The sequence below is a fragment of the Oncorhynchus nerka genome, linkage group LG26, assembly GCF_034236695.1.
Source record: "Oncorhynchus nerka isolate Pitt River linkage group LG26, Oner_Uvic_2.0, whole genome shotgun sequence".
In the NCBI taxonomy this organism is placed as follows: domain Eukaryota; kingdom Metazoa; phylum Chordata; class Actinopteri; order Salmoniformes; family Salmonidae; genus Oncorhynchus; species Oncorhynchus nerka.
The window spans coordinates 392730-408443 of NC_088421.1; the positions used below are offsets into that span (position 1 = coordinate 392730).

General features: G+C 41.9%; 1 protein-coding gene across 1 annotated transcript in view; it reads left to right on the top strand.

The window, feature by feature from the left end:
• Positions 1–15714, top strand: part of LOC115110847 (phospholipid-transporting ATPase IA-like) — a 108607-nt gene that overhangs the window by 86025 nt on the left and 6868 nt on the right. Inside the window, exons 15-17 of the mRNA XM_029636776.2 lie at positions 2779–2835; positions 3134–3241; positions 9679–9767. Coding sequence (XP_029492636.2) covers positions 2779–2835; positions 3134–3241; positions 9679–9767 — 254 coding nt within the window. The remainder of the gene's footprint in view (positions 1–2778; positions 2836–3133; positions 3242–9678; positions 9768–15714) is intronic.

Sequence of the window (15714 nt, forward strand, 5' to 3'; positions counted from 1 at the left end):
TTCCATTTACAGATAAATAGTTAACCTGATGGGGATACATGATCCCCTTTGGGATCACCCCCCATCCCCCCTGAGCTGTAATGTGGCGCAGGGAACGCAAGAAATAATCCTAAAAATATTTAACCTCCACAGAATCGCTTGAAAAATGGCTCAAATGAAAGATAAAGAAGTTATTTATCTACCCAGCAAGTCAGATTTCTAAAATGTTTTACGGCGAAAACATAGCACATATTTATGTCCAACCACCACTGCATACATACTTCATTAGCTTAGCCAAGTAGGAAAAAATATGCAATCAACAAACGCAGGATTAAAAGAAAAATAATTTCACTAACCTTTTGAAATCTTCATCAGATGACAGTAATATAACATGTTACACAGTACATTCATTTTTTTTCAATAATATGCAATATATATCCATAAATCTCTGTTTACAATTATGCATCGTTCAAAAAATGCTACTCCAATGTCAGGAGAAATAAATAGCTCCGGCAGATAACGTCAGCAAACAAGGAATACACATCATAAACTTTGACTAAATATGCATGTTTTACATATGTATGGCAAGATAAACTTCTTCTAAATGCAATTGCTATGTTACAATTATTTTTAACGTTACATTTGGCGTTTACTAGGCTATAATAGAGAGTCGGCGCTCTCAGTTAGCATGCTGACTCCTCTATCATGGAGTCGGCAGAAACCCAAAATGAAGACGTAAATATTCCCTTACCATGGCTGTTCTTGCTTCAGAAGACGTGGAAGGGTTAATACTCACCAAGTTAGCGTTCAGTTTGCAAGTCTGTGTCTTTCCGTTCTCAAATTAGACACTTTTCGGTCGAAATGTATGCAAATTTCAAGTGGCTGCGCACCAAAACGTCGAAAGTATACATTATATTTCGAGTAAACTTGTCAAACTATGTTTATAATTAAGCCTTAGCATGTTATAAAGGTCTACAGCAATCGTGAGGGCGAACAGATTAGCACACGTTGTTCAGTCTGTCCTGGGAGAAAGAGAGAGAAATCTTCAGTCTCCCATTGGTGAAACTTTTTTTGTGTGTCACCGGGACGTTTGGTCACGCTGAACGTCTCGTGAGCACGTGATTCTCGCAGTTACAGGCCTCATCGAAAGCAGGCTTCACGCTGAAGACATAGAACGTGTTTCCATGGTTATAGCTCTTTGGGAAGTGTGTAAACAATGACGTCAAAGTGATGGCAACTTTTCCCATTACAAGAGAGACTTTGGGAGAATGCATGCCCTGAGAGTTCTGCTTTAGCTAGAGACAAAATTTAAACGGTTTTATAAGCTTTAGAGTGTTTCCTATTCGATAACAATTTTTAATTGCATATATTAGCAACTTTTGACAAAAATTTATCATGGTTTATATGGGTGCCGAATTCCTCCAGAAGGGGCAGTATTCAGGGCTAGCCCTAAATTAAACAACTCCTTTGTAAGATACATGTTTTAAAATGAAACATGTATGGAAACAGGTGAATTAACACTCAGTTAGCAGGCTCAAGCAAGCTAAAAACCCACATGGTAGCAAAAACTAACTAGCAGAAATTGTTAACAAGTTAGAAATCATTTAAACACACTTTGCTGTAGGCTACTATTTACTAGTTAGCAAAGAATCATATAAAATACTTTCACCCCACCCAGTATTTTAATCAAAACTTACCAGAAAGCGTATAGTCCTTGGCTCAGACAGTGCATTAGTATGGGCTCAGTAGCGTCTCATTAGTGTGCCAGATCTTGAGAATCAGCTGTACATGTGATGGAAGTGTGCACTGCACATGTGATGGAAGAATGCACTGTGCACGCAGAGGGTTGCAATTCCATTCAATTGGGGATAGTTTAACCAAAATATGCTACAAGACCTAGAATGCCTTGTGTATCCCACAAAAAAAGGTTCGCTGTTATAAGCTAACTTTTTTTGATAAATTTAAGAAACATTCCAGGGCTTAATGTCCCATGGAAAATGCCGGATATTTCCTGTAAAGTTTCCGACCCTTTGCAACCCTAATCCTGACTAGTATCCCAGACCCTGCCTCTGAAAAACATTCCCACAGCATGATGCTACCAACACCATGCTTCACCGTAGGGGTGGTGCCAAGTTTCCTCCAGACGTGATGTTTGGCATTCAGGCCAAAGAGATAAATATTGGTTTCATCAGACCAGAGAGTCTTGTTTCTCATGGTCTGAGAGTCCTTTGGGTGCCTTTTTGCGATCTCCAAGCGAGCTGTTATGTTCCTTTTACTGAGGATTCCGGCTTCCGTCTGGCTGCTCTACCATAATGGCCTGATGGGTTGAGTGCTGAAGAGATGGTTGTCCTTCTGGAAGTCTCGCCCATCTCCACAGAGGAACTCTGGAGCTCTGTCAGAGTGACCATCTGGTTCTTGGTCACCTCCCTGACCAATGCCCTTCTTCCACGATTGCTCAGTTTGGCCGGGCGGCCAGCTCTAGGAAGAGTCTTGGTGGCTCCAAACTTCCATTTAAGAACGTTGTGTTATTCTCAGCGTCTTGCTGTGAGACTATTTATCAGTTTGTTTTGGTTTCTTTATTTGCTGAACGAAGCGTCATTACTGTGTATAAGTAAAATAATATATATATATACTTATAATCTAGTTCTAAGCCTAAGAATACATCTTCAGTTACACATATAAAATGCAATCTGTCAGTGCTTTCCGTGTCGAACTCCTGGTGACTTTGATTTGAACGTACTCTCAATGGCAGGGAAGATGTTGGTTTAGCATTTGACTTTGTGCTTTTCTGTTTCCGAGTTTGTGGTCATCACCGTGTGCCTCAAAGCTGGCCTGGAGACCTCGTCTTGGACTATGGTAGGCTCTCCCCTCTTACTACAATATCTCGTCTATCCATCATCGTTCTCATACCACAGACACCTATAACAATTGGAACAAAAGAAGATCTTAAAAGGTCCATAAGGATATGTTCCATCCATCTGTTCCTCTTCTTCCTTCAACTCTTTGCCACCATTCACATTACATAGGCCTTACACCAGAACGACTAACAGAATAACTTAGTCATTGTGTAATTACTCTGTAAGCCTCACCCTCACCTCCCACACTGTGTTTATATATGTAGACAAAAGGATGTAACATGCTCTGTCTCCTCCAGTTCAGTCACATTGCCATCTGGGGCAGCATCAGCCTGTGGGTGGTGTTCTTCGGCATCTACTCCTCTCTGTGGCCACTCATCTCTCTGGCTCCGGACATGTCTGGCGAGGTAAATACTCAACTGAAACTCCACCCTCCTTTAAAACCAGCAAAACATGTCTGATAACCTCTGCATTCACAGAACATTAGTAAGGGCTCCATTGGAAAATGAACAAACGTTGTAGAAATGTTCACTGTTTTCTGGGCATGCCCCCAGCGGTGATAAACCCTTCTACGTGATCACGTCATTCATAACTCAACGTAATGAACAGTATCTCCTATCTCATTGCTGTTACTGACTGTGGTTGGTGGGAAGGTTTCAATGTGTCTACTCCGTAACCCAACTGTGTTTTTGAACGGAGGGCCCCAGTATAAGGGCACAAGGCGAGAGCCATATGCAGACACAGGAGGCAGATGGTTGAGATCCGCTATTTATTATTACACAAGGGGTAGGCAAAAGGAAGGTTGGGTACAGGCAAGAGGTCATGAACCAGCTCTATCTGCCCCTCTCCGTCACTCTTGCTCTTTGTTTCGATCTCTATTGATCTCACTCTCTCTTTGCCCTCTCCTCTTTCTTTCTCGTCTCTCTCTCTCTCTCTCTCTCTCTCTCTCTTTGCTTGAAATGCCTGTCAGTGTCAGTGAGTTGACTGTAAAATACTATTCAACATAAAAGGTTTTTCCAGAAGTTGATTATGTGAAGTGACCTCTCCGTCTCCTTGGGCTCTGGTCAAAAGTAGTTCACTATGTAGGGAGTATGGTGCCATTTGGGATGCACACCTTCACTCCCTTCCTCTTTACTCACATGTCATTTATATTCAAGTGCACCTGTAGAGTCTCCAGCCCAGGCCGCTCATCAGGACTCACTTGCTTTGAAGCACAAGAATGCCCCTTCAGAATGGCACTGAGATGCCAGCTCCACCTACTGTATCGCTAGATAACCCAACCTCTCTCCACTCACATGCCAGCTCAATACAGCCAAGACCACGCTAGGACCCACAGAACAGAGACGATCCGTAGTGTGTGTGTTTTGAGTTGTGTGTTTTGATTGTATGTGTTTGGGTGCGCGCCAGTGCGATGTGTGTTCATGCGTGCGAGTATATCTACGCTTACTTGTGTGAGTGTGCTGTCACCAGTGCCCCTGTGATTGAAGGAGCAGGGCCGCAGATGACAGTTTTCCTCACTATTTCTCCGCTCTGCCATATCTTTCCAAAACCACCAGGAACCCCTAGAAACTCCAGGGGGTGGATTGAAACATCAGGCTCCTAGCTCCCCATGGTTTGATAAAAACCCACAAGGTTCCTCACTATTAAACCTGTGAAAGACTCTATGATGGAATTAGAGAGGCACTTCAGCATTGCTGTTGAGTTGACTTTGTACCCCTACACTGTTTTCCCTCTGTCTCTGTGTTTTCGGAATACTTAAGGTGTCTTAAGTTAGCCTCCTCTGTGATTAAAACCACACACACACGGATCCATTAGGAGCCCAGAACCAACGATTTATGGAAGACTGAAGCGGCGGTGTAAGGCACAGGCTAGTCCATGGTGTGAGACTTTGCATTGTGTGTGTTATTTGAATGAGTTTATGCATTATAATTCAAATGGATATGGGCGTACTTCTCGTGATCTAATACATGTCAAACTGACACTTTTGTCTGTCTGCTAATTTATCTCTCTCACCATTCTAATAATTATAAATCACCATTGTACAGTTGCACCTGGATGACTTCTGTTGGGCTATACCTGTTTTTGTTAGCATTCTTTACCTCAGTTTTTTTTCCCGGGATATCTCAGGGATATTGTGAGGCGACACACAGAGCGTAAAAAGATGGACCCAACTGAGCAAGTCCAGTTTTATGTTTTCCATAGTTAAAGCTTAGTGGGGTGGGGGTGTTAAGGGATTGTGAACTCGTCATTTGCTTTTGCGTTGCAATGACGTCGTGGGGGTCATTTGCAGAGTTGTGGGCCGCATCCGATCAAGGCTCCTCTCACACACTCGTGCTCTCTTTCTTTCTCCTTCTCTTGCTTTTACTCACTTTTTTCTCTCTTTCTTGATCCCACTCTCTCTCTTTCTCCTTCCAGGGCATTAAGTGAGCCGCCTCCATCTCTTTTCTCTCCCATCAAATCCTCAGGCACTGGCTTTTTCTTTCTGCGGCTGTGTTCACAGCCTGTCCAACAACACACTAACCCTAAGGATTTTGTTTGGCGAGGTAGCATGGAGCTGGTCACCAAGGGATTGGGGGTCATTTTTGGCCACAAACAAACACATCCAGCCTCAATTTGCAGTAGGATACAACTCTGAACCCTCAAATCACCCAATAGCCCTTCCCCTAGCTCCCTAGCGCCATAGCAGAACGGTCTACCCCTATGTTCTAATGTCCATCCAGATTGTAGTGTGGTCCGGTAGAGCCAGTAGAATTTAGCCAAAGGGACATGGATGGAGGTAGACCAAATCACTCACTGGGACACGATTTGACTTAAATAACCCTAATTTCACCGGGCCCAATAAAAAAGAGACGCACAAAGAGAGACTGCGCCCAGGCTCCTAGTGTCTGAATATTAGCATCCAGAGGCTTTGGCTTTGGCAAAAACCAGGCTCATACCGAGAAAAGGGCAGAGACTCAAATTTGACACCCTTTACAGATATGACAGAACGAGACATGGTAAGAGTGAGGTGTGTGTGAGTGTGGAAAGTTGACTTTTCTTTATCTATGCTTTCAAAAGTCAAAAGGTCTAGGAACAGGGTGAAAGCCAAGGGCTTGATTGTCCACCCTTCATATTTACCATCACAATGGCAGGCATTAACATTCTTGGAGTCCCACAATCACTGTGGCCTGTCAGGCATGGTCAGCCAACTGCCGCTGCTGTGGGACCCCCTGACCAATGCATCCAGGCATAGTAATCACACGCCTCTACTCTGAGCCGATTGGATCAGTCTGTTCCTTTACCATCGCATGAAGGATGGCTTTGAAAAATATATTTTCTTAGACTAAGACACAGTTTCAAGAATGTCAAATATGACAAACAACTGTATTGGCGTGCCCATATCATATTCAGAGTGAAACAACAGTCTCATTTGTATATATAAGTAAATTCCAAATTTGTACAGCAAACAAATTACACCTCTATACGATGTACAAAACTGAGCTCTGCAACAGCAACAAAAGCTTACTCGTCAGCTCCAAACAATTTCTTAGGCCGTGTTGAGTGGCAGACACCTATGGCTATGAACGTTTCTAACTTGTTAGTGATAGACTGTGTGTGTATGCATGTGTTTGAGTGTGTGTGTCTGCGTCTGCGTCTCCAGTGGCTGTGAGAGGTTGACGGCCTGTCAAAACACTGCGGACACCACTGTCTGCCTGCCCAGATGAGTTTATTAGTTTGTCCTAAAAATACAATCACACCCCCCTGCACTCCAGCTCCCATAGGCCTCCAGGAATGAGCCATTGCTAGCATCTACCAAACATTGCTGGCTCGGCCAGGATTTAGTGTATCTGTCATCCAAATCTTTAACAGGTAAACGTTTATTAAGATTAAGTTAAATTAAGTTTTGAATTTACAGATTAGCAAAGTAGTCAGGCCTTCGATGCAGTTCATTTGGAACAGCATTTTTCAGAAGTTTGTTTAAATTAGAAGCTGGTTTATTTTTCATGCTCGTTGACTTCATTTAATCTATTTAACGTGCTGAGCCTATAAGCGCAGTTTATTTTCAAAATACTTTCAAGACAGTTTAAATGCGGCTATTAAAATGTGTGATACACTGGATGATAACAGTGATGTTACGAAGAAAAAAAAGTATAGGTTTCTATCCGGGACTTCCTAACTTCAAACTTGACGTGAAAATGTTATTTTCCCTCAACGTATGTATTTTGGTCATTGCCGGGCAACATAGATAAAACTCCATTCATTCCAATACCATTTCAAACATTAGGAAAATGCCATTTTGATGTCCAGTTATTTGGGATTTCCTCTTTCCCAGATGTTTTGTCAGACATTGAAGTCCATTTCGCTGGTAATAGCTATTTTGGGAACACCTGAACTCTTTGATATCTTTCACACTGGTCCGTGTGTGAGTGTGCGTGTGCCCGTCCCAGGGTCCAGCTTGTTTCGTATTACAGGAAGACCATTGTCTTGTAAGGCCCAAATTGCTGATGCGAGGGGACGTGTGTTTTGCTCGTTAACATGTAATGACAGATAGTTTCAATGCAGCCGGTCCAAAGCAAACACAGCCCTGCGGAGACGACTGTATGGGACGGCCCACGGCAAGAGTATCCCTCCCTGCCTCCCCCTGACTTGCCAGACCAAATGGAACCTCCCGAGTCCTGGAGTTCCGACAGGGCCAATGCGCTTTCGTCTAAACAGCAGACTGTTGTCTTGATGATCTGTGTGTTTTTGATGACCAGGGAGAAGATGCTGTCTCCTAAGATTCAGAGTCAGAGTTACGATATCTGGAGAGATGTAAGGCCTACATCAGGTGGATGAAGAAGAGTTGCCTCCAAGCTTGCGTTTTCCCAATGTATATCATATCAGTCTCAATGCACTCTTAGGGTTGCATCCTAAACGGCACCCTTTTCCCTATATAGTGCAATGCACTACTTGTGATCAGAGCTCTATAGTGCTCTGGTCAAAAGTAGTGCACTAAATAGAGAATATGGTTCCATTTGGGCCTTGGTTATCTCATGTATCTCATCTATGGATTTATCTTGGCACTCTGTAGACAATGAGAGCATTTAGAATATACTGCACACAAAAACATTGGGACAGTGTTTATTATTTGAAGGTTATATAGCATAACAAATAGCTCTTTCTCTCTGTTGGCTGTCCTTACTACTACAAGTCAACGAGCATGAAGGGAAATGGTTCCAATGATACACACACACAGCTGTAGTTGACCTCCATCCTTTTATAGGTCAATAGATGGAAGGACTACCTTTAGAACTTACATCAGTGGACTTTGATGTGTAGCTGCTCTGCCCTTCTCATGTTTCTCTCGAAAATGTGATGACAAGGGTGAATAAGTGTGTCCTACTGTATTTCCTCCCCTCTGGCTAGAAGTTGGCACAGATCTAGGATTAGCTACTTGCTTACCTTAATCATTGGAGGGTTGAACGCAAAACTGACCTTATCTTTGTCTGAGGTCAGCTACAGTACATCCTACTCCATCCCCCTCTCCACTGGTATGGTGTGCGTCTAATGCCTCTTCCTAGTCAGACATGGAGCTTTACCCAGTCAATCAATCAATAAAACATTTTTTACAAGGCCCTTTTTACATCAGCAGATGTCACAAAGTGCTTATACAGAAACCCAGCCTAAAACCCCAAAGAGCAAGTAATGCCGATGTAGAAGCATGGTGGCTAGGAAAAAACTCTCTAGACAGGCAGGAACCTAGGAAGAAACCTAGAGAGGAACCAGGGGTGGCCAGTCCTCTTATGGCTGTGCCGGGTGGAGATTGTAAGAGTACACGGCCATTAAGGCCAGATTGTTCTTCAAGATCCTCATAGACGACCAGCAGGGTCAAATAATAATCACAGTGGTTGCAGATACAACAGGTCAGCACCTGAGGAGTAAAAGCTTCCAATTGGCTCATTCTTCTCCCCTGTAACTGTTCCCCAGGTCATTGCGGTAAATGAGAATGTGTTCTCAGTCAACTTACCTAATAAAATAAGGGTCAAATAAAAAATGTCAGTTGGCTTTTTGAGACAGCGGGTGCTGTACCCAAGGTTCTTCACTGATAGGGAATACTTGGAATAAGGGGTTTGGACATACTTCCCATTTGTGTCATTTGGAATGACCCCATTAAAGAGTGTAAAGGATACGACAGTACTGACTGACTACCATAGTAAAGGACACTACAGTACTAACTAGCATAGTAAAGGACACTACAGTACTAACTAGCATAGTAAAGGACACTACAGTACTAACTAGCATAGTAAAGGACACTACAGTACTAACTAGCATAGTAAAGGACACTACAGTACTAACTAGCATAGTAAAGGACACTACAGTACTAACTAGCATAGTAAAGGACACTACAGGACTAACTAGCATAGTAAAGGACACTACAGTACTAACTAGCATAGTAAAGGACACTACAGTACTAACTAGCATAGTAAAGGACACTACAGTACTAACTAGCATAGTAAAGTACACTACAGTACTAACTAGCATAGTGAAGGACACTACAGTACTAACTAGCATAGTGAAGGACAACACAGTAACTAACTGCACAAAGCTACTTCCTCAGCCCTAGGTGGGTTCTAAGGATCACAGTTGAAACTAAAACAACATGAGTGTAATTTAGTCACGGTGGATTACCAACTATGGTCAAATTAGGTTGACCCATCATTTTATTGTTTAGAAATGCCATTTTATGTCATAGAAATGCCTAAAGCAAGCTGACCCTCTTATTTTCTGCTGAGGACCTCCTTTACTGCTTCACAAACTATTTTGTTTGCAATGACCCAAGGAATGTGTTCCTGTTGTTCTGTGTGTGTGTACATGTGTGTTTCAGGCGGACATGATGTTCAGTTCGGGAGTCTTCTGGATGGGCCTGGTCTTTATCCCTATCACCTCCCTGGTCTTTGACATGGCCTACAAAGTGTGAGATCCCCTCCATGCACCTCCATGTCCTGCTTTAGGACACTTTTCTAGGGAATCTTCTTAGATCACAAATAGATCACATGCACTCAAGACATTTACATATACAGTTGAAGTCGGAAATGTACATACACTTAGGTTGTAGTCATTAAAACTCATTTTTCAACCACTCCACAAATTTCTTGTTAGCAAACTATAGTTTTGGCAAGTCAGTTAGGACATATACAGTGGGGCAAAAAAGTATTTAGTCAGCCATCAATTGTGCAAGTTCTGCCACTTAAAAAGATGAGAGAGGCCTGTAATTTTCATCATAGGTACACTTCAACTATAACAGACAAAATGAGGGAAAAAAATCCAGAAAATCACATTGTAGGATTTTTAATAATTTTTTTTGCAAATTATGGTGGAAAATAAGTATTTGGTCAAAACAAAAGTTTATCTCAATACTTTGTTATATACCCTTTGTTGGCAATGACAGAGGTCAAACGTTTTCTGTAAGTCTTCACAAGGTTTTCACACACTGTTGCTGGTTTTTGGCCCATTCCTCCATGCAGATCTCCTCTAGAGCAGTGATGTTTTGGGGCTGTTGCTGGGCAACACGGACTTTCAACTCCCTCCAAAGATTTTCTATGGGGTTGAGATCTGGAGACTGGCTAGGCCACTCCAGGACCTTGAAATGCTTCTTACGAAGCCACTCCTTCATGCCCAGGCGGTGTGTTTGGGATCATTGTCATGCTGAAAGACCCAGCCACGTTTCATCTTCAATGCCCTTGCTGATGGAAGGAGGTTTTCACTCAAAATCTCCCGATACATGGCCCCATTCATTCTTTCCTTTACACGGATCAGTCGTCCTGGTCCCTTTGCAGAAAAACAACCCCAAAGCATGATGTTTCCACCCCCATGCTTCACAGTAGGTATGGTCGTCCTGGTCCCTTTGCAGAAAAACAGCCCCAAAGCATGATGTTTCCACCCCCATGCTTCACAGTAGGTATGGTCGTCCTGGTCCCTTTGCAGAAAAACAGCCCCAAAGCATGATGTTTCCACCCCCATGCTTCACAGTAGGTATGGTCGTCCTGGTCCCTTTGCAGAAAAACAGCCCCAAAGCATGATGTTTCCACCCCCATGCAACTCAGCATTCTTTGTCCTCCAAACACGACGAGTTGAGTTTTTCCAAAAAGTTATATTTTGGTTTCATCTGACCATATGACATTCTCCCAATCTTCTTCTGGATCATCCAAATGCTCTCTAGCAAACTTCAGATGGGCCTGGACATGTACTGGCTTAAGCAGGGGGACACGTCTGGCACTGCAGGTTTGAGTCCCTGTGTCCCGTAGTGTGTTACTGATGGTAGGCTTTGTTACTTTGGTTCCAGCTCTCTGCAGGTCATTCACTAGGTTCCCCCCCCGTGTGTTTCTGGGATTTTTGCTCTCACCGTTCTTGTGATCATTTTGACCCCACGGGGTGAGATCTTGCGTGGAGCCCCAGATCGAGGGAGATTATCAGTGGTATTGTATGTCTACCATTTCCTAATAATTAATCCCACAGTTGATTTCTTCAAACCAAGCTGCTTACCTATTGCAGATTCAGTCTTCCCAGCCTGGTGCAGGTCTACAATTTTGTTTCTGGTGTCCTTTGACAGCTCTTTGGTCTTGGCCATAGTGGAGTTTGGAGTGTGACTGTTTGAGGTTGTGGACAGGTGTCTTTTATACTGATAACAAGTTCAAACAGGTGCCATTAATACAGGTAACGAGTGGAGGACAGAGGAGCCTCTTAAAGAAGTGAAGGTCTGTGAGAGCCAGAAATCTTGCTTGTTTGTAGGTGACCAAATACTTATTTTTCACCATAATTTGCAAATAAATTCATAAAAAATCCTACAATGTGATTTTCTGGATTTTTTTTTTTTCATTTTGTCTGTCATAGTTGAAGTGTACCTATGATGAAAATTACAGGCCTGGTGGCTGACTAAATACTTTTTTGCCCTACTGTACTTTGTGCATGATACAAGTAATTTTTCCAACAATTGTTTACAGACAGATTATTTCACTTATAGTTCACTGTATCAAAATTCCAGTTTACATAGGCTAAATTGACTGTGCCTTTAAACAGCTTGGAAAATTCCAGAAAATTATTTCATGGCTTTAGAAGCTTCTGATAGGCTAATTGACATCATTTGAGTCAATTGGACCATGCAGCCGTCATACCGCCCAGGAAGGAGACGCGTTCTGTCTCTTAGAGATGAACGTACTTTGGTGCTAAAAGTGCAAATCAATCCCAGAACAACGGCAAAAGGACCTTGTGAAGATGCTGGAAAAAAACAGGTACAAAAGTATCTATATCCACAGTATATCGTCAGTCCTATATCGACATAACCTGAAAGGCAACTCAGCAAGGAAGAAGCTTCAAAACTGCCAAAAAAAAAGCCAGACTACGGTTTGCAACTGTACATGGGGACAAAGATCATACATTTTGGAGAAATGTCCTTTCGTCTGATGAAACATAAATAGAACTGTTTGGCCATAATGACCATCATTATGTTTGGAGGAAAAAGGGGGAGGCTTGCAAGCCAAAGAACACCGTCCCAACCGTGAAGCACTGGGTGGCAGCATCATGTTGTGGGGGTGCTTTGCTGCAGGAGGGACTGGTGCACTTCAGAAAATAGATGGCATCATGAGGAATGACAATTATGTGGATATATTGAAGCAACATCTCAAGACATCAGTTAAGCTTGGTCGCAAATAGGTCTTCCAAATGGACAATGACCCCAAGCATACTTCCAAAGTTGTGGCAAAATGGTTTAAGGACAACAAAGTCAAGGTATTGGAGTGGCCATCACAAAGCCCTGACCTCAATCCTGTAGAATATTTGTGGGCAGAACTGAAAAGGCGTGTGCGAGCAAGGAGGCCTACAAACCTGACTCCGTTACACCAGCTCTGTCAGGAGGAATGGGCTAAAATTCACCCAACTAATTGTGGGAAGCTTGTGGAAGGCTACCCAAAACGTTTGACCCAAGTTAAACAATTTAAAGGCAATGCTACCAAATACTAATTGAGTGTATGTAAACTTCTGACCCACTGGGAATATGATGAAAGAAATTAAAGCTGAAGTAAATCATTATCTCTACTATTATTCTGACATTTCACATTCTTAACTGATCTAAGACAGGGAATTTGTACTTGGATTAAATGTCAGGAATTGTGAAGAGCTGAGTTTAAATGTATTGGGCTAAGATGTATATAATCTTCCAGCTATACACTGAGTATACCAAACATTAGGAACACCTTCCTAATATTGAGTTGCACCCCAATTCGTCGGGCATGTTCTCTACAAGGTGTTGAAAGCGTTCCGCAGGGATGCTGGCGCATGTTGACTCCAATGCTTCCCACAGTTGTTTCAAATTGGCTGGATGTCCTTTGGGTGGTGGACCATTCTTGATACAGACAGGGAACTGTTGAGCATGAAAAACCTGCAAGATCTGCAGTTCTTGACCCAAACCGGTGCGCCTGGCACCTACTACCATACCCTGTTCAAAGGCACTTAAATATTTTGTCTTGCCCATTCACCCTCTGAATGGCACAAATACACAATCCATGTTTCAATTGTCTCAAGGCTTAAAAATCCTTCTTTAAGCTGTCTTCTCCCCTTCATCTACACTGATTGAAGTGGATTTAGCCAGTTCAATAAGGGATCATAGCTTTCACCTGGTCAGTCTATGACAGGGAAAGAGCAATGTTTTGTATACTCAGTGTAGAAAAAACATTTATAATATTAAAGTACATATACAAGCAATTTATATTTATGAGAATGTATAGGATATCTGTGGTGTAACATTTATAGTGTTTGATTCATAACAAATTCTTAAGTTTGTAATATTTATAGTTATTCGATTTACTGACCGATTCAAAGTATAGATAAGTGTGTACAACTCAGATTTAAATCATTAATTGAAATAAGTATAGGGATCTCTTAATCAGCCTCATAGTCCTGGGAAAGACAAAGGAATTCAACTCACAGCAGATACAATTTGTTACAGTCAAATGGCAAATTAAGCGAATAGGATTTTTATATACAGTGCCTTTGGTAAAGTATTCAGACCCCCAGCCTTATTCTAAAATTGATTAAATAAATACAAATTCTCAGCAATCTACACACAATACCCTATTATGACAAATCGAAAACAGGTTTTTAGAAATGTTTATTTACTTAAAGGGATACCCCACTTTTATTAGATTTTCGCATACCCAAATCTAGCTGCCTGTAGCTCAGGCCTTGTGGCAAGGATATGCATATTCTTGGTACCATTTGAAAGGGAACACTTTGAAGTTTGTGGAAATTGTGAATTGAATGTAGGAGAATATAACACAATAGATCTGGTAGAAGAAAATACAAAGAAAAAACCAACCAGTATTTTTATACCACCATCTTTGAAATGCAAGAGAAAGGTCATAATTCTAGCCATCAATCTAGTTGTAATTCCAATAGTGTCCACAAGATGGAAGCAGTGTTTGTGCAACGTTTCAGATGGATAACTTGACGTATGAGTGAACTACAAGACTTTTAGTGTGAAGGTACATTTGGGCAAATCGTGAAGGAGACAATCGCATTCATATTCCATTTTTCTGCAAGAATATCGTCAAATCTCTATACTTGGACTTTGATTTAGCTTTCCAAGTATTTGTAGCCATACTTTAAGTTCAACATTTGCAAAACAACAAGTTTTCATTACTTCATAACTCTGAATATCCTTATTTTTGTCGTACAAGGTTAGTAGCTACATTTTACAACATATACATGGTTTCCGGATACTCCCGTAAATCCCAGCTCATTGGCTATCTAGCTAGCTTTGTTTGACCCCGATTGGTGCTTATTTGACAAAGATACAGTCGTTCAAGTGATGGCCGCCCGCGTCATCGGCGTGGCTTGAAGGTGTCGCTCTCTGACCAAATATGGTGTCCTATAGGATATTCTACACCCCTAATGAAATAGTGAAGTCTTATTACCTTCTAGGATCTATGAGGAATAGACACAAATTTGATTTGACTCGTTGAAACAATGTTTAGGGTGAGATTTTCACAGATTCCTTCCTTTGCAAATTGAACGAGTGGAAATACAAAATCGATCGTGCATGCTATATGGACCTTTTTAGGATATGAAAAATAATTGTATCTAACAAAACGACACTTCATGTCATCTCTGGGACCTTTGGATGATAAATCAGGATTTCAGCAGGATTTCAGAAAGTAAGTACACATTTCACCTTCAGAGGTGAATTTATCAAACCTATCGCATTGAAAAAAAGTGTTTTATTGTTAGGAGCTCCCCTCAAACAACAGCATGACATTTTTTCACAGTAATAGCTACTGTAAATTGGACAGTGCAGTTATATTAACAAGAATTTAAGCTTTCAGTCCGCAATAGACACTTATATGTTTCCTGAGATTTGTTGTTTCTCTAAAATCTGCGTTCTTGACATAACGCGCTGCATGATTTACTGGTGGTAAATCGGAACGCCGATCCTTAATTAAGTATTCAGACCCTCATTTTTTATTTTATTTTAGCAAATATTTTAGCCCTGCCACAAAAAGACCAGCTGACATCATGTCAGGGATTCTCTCGTTAACACAGGGTGTGAGTGTTCACTCTGTCATGCTGATTGAGTTCGAATAACAGACTGGAAGCTTCAAAAGGAGGGTGGTGCTTGGAATCATTGTTCTTCCTCTGTCAACCATGGTTACCTGCAAGGAAACGTGCCGTCATCATTTCTTTGCACAAAAAGGGCTTCACAGGCAAGGATATTGCTGCCAGTAAGATTGCACCTAAATCAACCATTTATCGGATAATCAAGAACTTCAAAGAGAGCGGTTCAATTGTTGTGAAGAAGGCTTCAGGGCGCCCAAGAAAGTCCAGCAAGCGCCAGGACCGTCTCCTAAAGTTGATTCAGCCACGGGATCGG